The sequence below is a fragment of the Colobus angolensis genome, unplaced genomic scaffold, assembly GCF_000951035.1.
Source record: "Colobus angolensis palliatus isolate OR3802 unplaced genomic scaffold, Cang.pa_1.0 Scaffold25, whole genome shotgun sequence".
Taxonomy (NCBI): Eukaryota; Metazoa; Chordata; class Mammalia; order Primates; family Cercopithecidae; genus Colobus; species Colobus angolensis.
Window position 1 is genome coordinate 3,241,056 of NW_012115710.1, and position 7,740 is coordinate 3,248,795.

Sequence of the window (7,740 nt, forward strand, 5' to 3'; positions counted from 1 at the left end):
GTGGGGCCCCTCCTGCTGCAGCTGGGGACGGAGCCCCCGGCCCCGCATCCTGGAGTGAGCAAGCCTTGGAGGTCCGCAGCCCCCGAAGAGCCCGAGCGGCTGCCGCTGCACGTGCGGTTCCTTGAAAACTGCCAGCCCCGGGCCCCTGCGACGAGCGGAAGGGGCCCCCCCTCGGAGGACGGACCCGGGGTCCCGCCGCCCAGCCCACGCCGGTCCGTGCCCCCCTCCCCGACCTCCCCGAGGGCCAGCGAAGAGAACGGGCTGCCCCTGCTGGTTCTGCCGCCGCCCGCCCCCTCGGTGGATGTGGAAGATGGCGAATTCCTTTTCGTGGAACCGCTGCCTCCGCCCCTGGAATTCTCCAACAGCTTCGAAAAGCCGGAGTCGCCCCTCACTCCTGGGCCTCCCCACCCGTTGCCCGACCCACCTGCCCCGGCCACCCCGTTACCCCCTGTGCCACCCCCGGCTGTGGCCGCAGCCCCTCCCACCCTGGACTCCACCGCATCCAGCCTGACATCTTATGACAGCGAGGTGGCCACCCTGACCCAGGGGGCCTCCGCCGCCCCTGGGGACCCCCCTCCACCAGGCCCGCCTGCTCCAGCAGCACCGGCTCCCCCTGCCCCACAGCCCGGCCCGGACCCTCCGCCTGGCACGGATTCTGGCATTGAGGAGGTGGACAGTCGGAGCAGCAGTGACCACCCGCTGGAGACCATCAGCAGTGCCTCCACGCTGAGCAGCCTATCTGCCGAAGGTGGTGGCAGCGCAGGGGGTGGGGCCGGTGTGGCCAGTGGGCCGGAGCTTCTGGACACCTATGTGGCCTACCTGGACGGCCAGGCCTTTGGGGGCAGCGGCACTCCCGGCCCGCCATACCCTCCTCAGCTCATGACTCCCTCTAAGCTCCGGGGCCGGGCACTAGGAGCCAGCGGAGGCCTGCGGCCTGGCCCCAGTGGGGGACTCCGAGACCCTGTCACCCCCACCAGCCCCACCGTCTCGGTGACAGGGGCTGGAACCGATGGGCTGCTGGCCCTGCGTGCTTGTTCAGGACCCCCCACGGCAGGCGTGGCTGGGGGTCCGGTGGCTGTAGAGCCAGAAGTCCCACCGGTGCCCTTGCCGACGGCCTCCTCTCTGCCTCGGAAGCTGCTGCCCTGGGAAGAGGGCCCGGGCCCACCGCCACCACCTCTGCCCGGTCCCCTGGCCCAGCCTCAGGCCTCAGCCTTGGCCACAGTAAAAGCCAGCATCATCAGTGAACTCAGCTCCAAGCTTCAGCAGTTTGGGGGCTCCTCAGCAGCTGGTGGCGCTCTGCCCTGGGCCCGAGGAGGCAGCGGGGGAAGTGGAGACAGCCACCACGGGGGAGCCAGCTACGTCCCGGAGAGGACCTCCTCCCTGCAGCGGCAGAGGTAAGCGGGGGGCTGGTGGCCAACAAGGGAGGCCAGAGGAGTTGATGGCATAGCTGTGTCCCTTTAGGGTCTCAGGGTGGCAGAAAGGAAACAGAAACCAGGTTGGCAGGAGTTTGCTCTCACAGAAGCATGCTTTCACAGATACTTTCTTTTTTCTTTATTTTTTTCTCCTTTTTTTTTTTTTTCCTTGAGATGGAGTTTCACTCGTGTTGCCCAGGCTGGAGTGCAATGGCAGGATCTTGGCTCACCATAGCCTCTACCTCCTGGGTTCAAGCGATTCTCCTGCCTCAGCCTCTTACACCACCACACCCAGCTAATTTTGTATTTTTAGTAGAGACCGGGTTTCTCCATGTTGGTCAGGCTGGTCTCGAACTCCCGACCTCAGGTGATCCATCCACCTTGGCCTCCCAAAGTGCTGGGATTACAGGCATGAGCCAACATGCCTGGCTCTTTTTCTTTTTCTTTTTTTTTTTTTTTAGAAACAGGGTCTCACTCTGTCACCTGGCTGGAGTGCAGTGGTATAATCATAGCTCACTTGCAGCCTCAAACTCCTGGGCTCAAGCAGTCCTCTGGGACTATAGGTGCATGCCACTATGCCTGGCCAATTTTTCTTCTTTTCTTTTCTTTTTTTTTTGAGACGGAGTCTCGCTCTATTGCCCAGGCTGGAATACAGTGGTGCAGTCTCGGCTCACTGCAACTTCCACCTCCCAGGTTCAAACAATTCTTGAGCCTCAGCCTCCTGAGTAGCTGGGATTACAGGTGCCCACCAGCAGGCCTGGTAAATTTTTGTATTTTTAGTAGAGACGAGGGGTTTTGCCATGTCGGCCAGGCTGGTCTTGAACTCCTGACCTAAGGTGATTCATCCCGCCTTGGTCTCCCAAAGTGCTGGGGTTACAGGCATGAGCCACCATGCCTGGCCCTGGCCAGTTTTTCTTAAGCTTTTTGTAGAGACCAGCTATGTTGCCCAGGCTAGTTTCAAACTCCTGGGCTCAAGTGATCCTCCTGCTTTGACCTCCCAAAGTGTGATTACAGGTTTAAGCCACCTAGTCCAGCCTTTACATTTTCATTTATTTCAGTAGCTTCTGTTGTCTCCTCCCATCACCATCACAACCTACATCCCATGATGAACAAAAAGTTATTAACAGGCTGGGCATGGTGGCTTATGCCTGTAATCCCAGCACTTTGGGAGCCTGAGGTGGGTGGATCATGAGGTCAGAAGAGAGACCATCCTGGCTAACACGGTGAAACCCCATCTCTACTTAAAAAAATACAAAAAATTAGTCGGATGTGGTGGTGGGTACCTGTAGTCCTAGCTCCTCAGGAGGCTGAGGTAGGAGAATAACTTGAACCTGGGAGGCAGAGGTAGCAGTGAGCCGAGATCGCGCCACTGTGTTCCAGCCTGGGTGACAGAGTGAGGCTCCGTCTCAAAAAAGAAAAAGTTATTAACAAAGGAGACTGGAGTGAGACCTGCTTATATTTGTTTCCTTGGTGAGCTGTCACTTCTTTCTGACAGTCCCTGAAATCTGTAAGTCCCTTGAAGCCAGTGTGGTTCAAGACAGGATGCAGTTATAGGTGTGGTTCTAGAGCCCACCTTCTCGGCTTCCAGTCCCAGCCCTCCACTTTCCACCTGGGTGATCTTAGGCAAATGAATCCACCTCTCTGTAGAACGGGGATGGCCTAGTGCCAGCCCAAAGAGTTTTTGAGAGGATTTAATATGGGTCATTGTTGTAACATGAGATGGAGGAAGAGGGGGGCCTTGAACAAGAGCGCAACAACTTCTACATGGGGAAATACAGGATGATGCAGATGTTTCCCAGAGCAGCCAGTTAGCCGCATCGCCACAGAATTCGAGCCCATTCAAGACCTTCTAGTCCTAGAGAAAGTAGAGTTACATTTCTGGTTCAGATACACAGAGGGTTGGGAGCAGTTTTTACATATCCTTGTTCATCTACAGAGTTCACTCGAATTCTGTTTGAAGGTCTGCTATCCAAATGTGACCTTCAAATGTGGGTTCAGGGAGGGTATATTTGGGGCAAAAGAAAAGAAAAAGGAGGCTGGGCACAGTGGCCTGCATCTGTGGTCCCAGCTACTCAGGAGGCTGAGGTGGGTGGATCACTTGAGCCTAGAAGGTTGAGGCTGCAGTGAGCTGATATCACACCAAGGCACTACAGCCTGGGGAACAAAGTGAGACCCTGTCTCAAAAAAAAAAAAAAAAAAAGAAAGAAAGAAAGAAAAGAAAAGAAAAAGGAAGTGTATATTATCAGAGCAACTTGAATCAAATGCTCCTAGGTTGTAAAAATAAACAAACAAACAAATGTGGGTTTATTAGGCCTTTAAGATCTGAATGAAATTCATTGAATATTCTTAAGTATTCTGGGTAGAGGATTTTTTTTCTTGTTTTTTTTTTTGTTTGTTTGTTTTCCCACTGCTTGTAGCAGCAATAGAAAGGATGCTTAATTCAGTCAACAAATGCATTAATTATTGATTCATGACCTGTGTGTGCAGAGTGCCCTTCTGGGTGATGGGATCCCCTGCTGGACAGAACAGGCAAAGACTGTGCAACCCCATACGTCTAGGGACATAGGAGTGGGGGCGGGGCAGTAAACAAAATAATTGCAACCATCCTAAAAAAAAAAAGCTACCACAATGGGATGGTTGGAGAAGGTCTCTCATGTAACAGGCAAGATGGGCAGAGTAATGGAAGTGGAGAGGAAGCAGCTGCCCGGGGCAAGAGTGAGCCAGGCAGGGGAAGCGGCCAGTTCAAAGGCCCTGAGGTGGGACAGTGCTGGAGGAGAGGGAACGAAAGGGATGAGGGGAACCTTTTTCTCCCCTTGTTTCTTCTCTCTTTCATCTCCCTCTCTTCATCTCTCTCTCTCTCTCTGTGTCCCCCGCCCCTTCCATCTCTCTCCCCTGGATGCTCACCCTCTTTTTGTCTCTCTCTGTCTCCCCATCTTTCACTCTGCTATGACTGGCCATAACCTGAAAGGCAGTATAGAATAGTGGTGAAGAGCTCAGACTTTGGTGCCATATAACTGGGCTCTGCCACTTCCTGTGTGTCCTTAGGCAAGTTATTTAACCTCTCTGTGCTGATAATAATAGTAACCTGCATCAGGGCTGTCGTGGGGATTAAACTGAGATGCAATCATGTAAAGCACTTAGAACAATGCCTGGCACACGTGAGCATCAGTGAGCGGTGACGATTATTATTATTATCACTTAATGTCTCTTTTTCTTTCATCTCTCTTAACTGTCGCCCTCTCCCTGTCCTCTCATCTTTCTCTCCCTTCATTTCTTTCCTCGACGGCCGTCTTACCCTTTGCTCCCTCCATTTCTTCCCGTCTCTCTCCCCCATTTCTCCCCCTACCCTTATGTCTCTCCTCCTCTCTCCCTATATCTTGACCTCTGCCTCTTTCTCACCCCTGCCCTTGCCCCCTAAATCCCTGTCCTCCCCCACTGCCCCCTTGTCACATTCCAGACTCTCCGACGACTCCCAGTCCTCGCTCCTCTCCAAGCCTGTCAGCAGCCTGTTTCAGAACTGGCCCAAACCACCTCTGCCACCGCTCCCCACCGGAACAGGGGTCTCCCCTACAGCCGCTGCGGCCCCAGGGGCCACCTCACCCTCGGCCTCCTCCTCCTCCACGTCCACCCGCCACCTCCAGGGCGTGGAGTTCGAGATGCGGCCCCCTCTGCTCCGCCGGGCCCCCAGCCCCTCGCTGCTGCCCGCCTCGGAGCACAAGGTCAGCCCTGCGCCCAGGCCCTCGTCCCTGCCCATCCTGCCTTCTGGACCCCTCTACCCAGGCCTCTTTGACATCCGTGGCTCCCCAACTGGAGGGGCAGGAGGCTCGGCTGACCCCTTCGCCCCAGTCTTTGTGCCGCCACACCCGGGTATATCCGGGGGGCTCGGGGGAGCCTTGTCAGGGGCCTCCCGCTCCCTCTCACCGACCCGCCTGCTCTCGCTGCCCCCGGACAAGCCGTTTGGCGCTAAACCTCTGGGGTTCTGGACCAAGTTCGATGTGGCTGATTGGCTAGAGTGGCTGGGTTTGGCGGAGCACCGAGCCCAGTTCCTGGACCATGAGATCGATGGCTCCCACCTGCCCGCCTTGACCAAGGAGGACTATGTCGATCTAGGTGTGACCAGGGTGGGCCACCGCATGAACATCGACCGGGCTCTCAAATTCTTCCTGGAGAGGTGATGGCTGGCCTGGACGGACCAGCCCCGTCCACAGAACTCTTGAGCCTGCTGGCCTCTTGACCTCTGACCCCTGACTGTCATTCTCTCCCCCGGGCCAGGGACTCTGTTCAAACTGCGCCCTGCCCTCGTCTCCCAAGGCCAGAGGTCACTAGGTGGCCCAATCCAGGCCGGACATTTGCACCTCACTGAAGGGGGGCAGCTGACACAAGACTGTGTGTGTGTGAAGCGGGGAGCGGAGGGGGGATAGGAGAAATGACGGAGGGGGATTGAGAAGGAGGGAAGGGCCTGTTCTGGGGGGAGGGGACAGACAGAGCCATAGAGGGTCAGCCCTGAGCCTGATTGGATGGGGACTGTCCCCCAGGCCGCAGGGGAAGGGGGTGCCCTCAGATTCCACCACCTGCCACCCCTCTAACAACCCTTCCCACTCTCTCCAGGCCCCTCAGCTCTTCCCCCTTCCCCTCTCCCCAGCACACACAGCTGCCCCCCTCAGCCTCTTGCACGCTCCGTTGCACGCCTGCTCACCTCTCTCCCCTCCCCTCCCTGGGCTGCAATTTTGCACAAATTTGCCCTCTCGCTGTCTTGCACATTCTGCCTTTGCTTCCGGCTGGCGAGGCCCGCTCAAACACACTCTGTTCTCCTCGCACCGCTGCATTTCCTTTCTCATGCTCCATGCCTCCTGCTCTGATTCTCACTGCTTACACTTTTCCCCTACCAGGGCCCTCCTTTACACACTCCATTTCACATCTCCTCCTCCCCGCTCACTCTGGACCCTTGTTGCAGACACACTTGGGACACATTTTCCCTCCCCTACTCACAGACTCCATGCACATCATTCATTCTCTGGAGTGCCCTGCTCTTTGCTCAGCCCTTGCACACTTGCTATCTCATGCACCCTTCCTGACACACTCTTACCTCCATTTTCTTACGTTGAAGCACTTTCCCTTCTTAAAAACCCCAGATTCTTCCACTCCCCACCTCTTCCCTCTCACCATGACACTCCTAGCCCTCCACTCCTCCCCACCCCTTGCTCCTTTTGCACCGTCACTTTTGGTCACACCTTTTGCACACTTGCCTCCCAGGAACTGTGTTTCTCTCACAAATGCTCATTCTCTTCTTCTTTGCCAGGCTCCCACTCCCTTGCCCCTTTCTGTTTGAAATCTTTGCCCCTCTGCATTTTTGATTCTTTTGTGAACCCTCTCGCACACTTGCTTTTGCACCTGCGCCCCCGCCCCTCCCCCCAGCATTTTCAATGCTCTCTGGAAGCCTTGTTTCTCCCCTTTTAATAATGTTCTTGCACACCGTGACGTGGCTGCACACCGCATCTTGTCTTTTCCACCTGAATGAGAGCTCTACCACTTCTTTCCTTTTGCAAACTCATCTCATTCCATGCGCTCTTGGGCTGTAACATTTCTTTTCCTGACACCCTTATTTTTTTTGCCTGTTGACAAGCAGCTCTTGCGTCCATTCTCATTCGGATTCTCTTACCTCCTTAAGCTCTTTCTCTTCCTGGTGAGAGAAGACGCTATGCACACTGGCTTCCGGCTCACCATGCTTCCACACTTAAGCCTGTCCCTGCCTCCAGCCCTCACCCTCCCTCACTTCCTCCCTCTTCTGTCTTTTCTGTCCTTCCTGGGCCATCTGTCCATCCCTTTTGCACGAAGATTCCTCTCTCCTGCCCACTCCAAGAAGCTCCCTCTCCCTCCAGCATGGCTGTTCCTTCCCGCACGCTTCCTCTCTCCCCTTTTTCCCCGGGGCTTGGGAATTTTAAGCCACCCCTCCCCCTGAGAAGCCCCCTCCCCTGCTGTGGGTAAAGGGGGGAGGGCATTGCCCTCAGGACCCCCCCATGTTCAGCTGCCAAAGAAGGGAGCTCCCCCTCCTTCCCCAAGCCCATTCCCCCTCTGCTGCCCCCTACCCCCGAGAGGGGGGGGCGCTCCGTCCATGAGGGGAGGGGGCTTGCAGCCCCCTCCCCTCACCATGTCAGGGATCTGCGGGGAACCTCGTGGGAGGGTCGTGGGAGGGGGGAGGTGTGTTGAGGAGAGGGGCAGAGGCCGCGCTGGACCCCTACCCGCCCCCTCCCCCTTGTCGGATGCCCCCAGTCCGCAGGGGGCCTGCGCGGCGCCCGTCTATCAAGGGCTTGTTCATTCTGGATGGGTG

The 7,740-nt window shown here is 56.4% G+C and overlaps 1 protein-coding gene across 1 annotated transcript in view; it reads left to right on the forward strand.

Moving 5' to 3' along the window:
* SHANK1 (SH3 and multiple ankyrin repeat domains 1) overlaps positions 1-5,587 on the forward strand; it is a 54,792-nt gene extending 49,205 nt beyond the window's left edge. The window contains exons 24-25 of the mRNA XM_011946502.1: positions 4-1,394; positions 4,870-5,587. Coding sequence (XP_011801892.1) covers positions 4-1,394; positions 4,870-5,587 — 2,109 coding nt within the window. The remainder of the gene's footprint in view (positions 1-3; positions 1,395-4,869) is intronic.
* Positions 5,588-7,740: the final 2,153 nt, after the last annotated feature.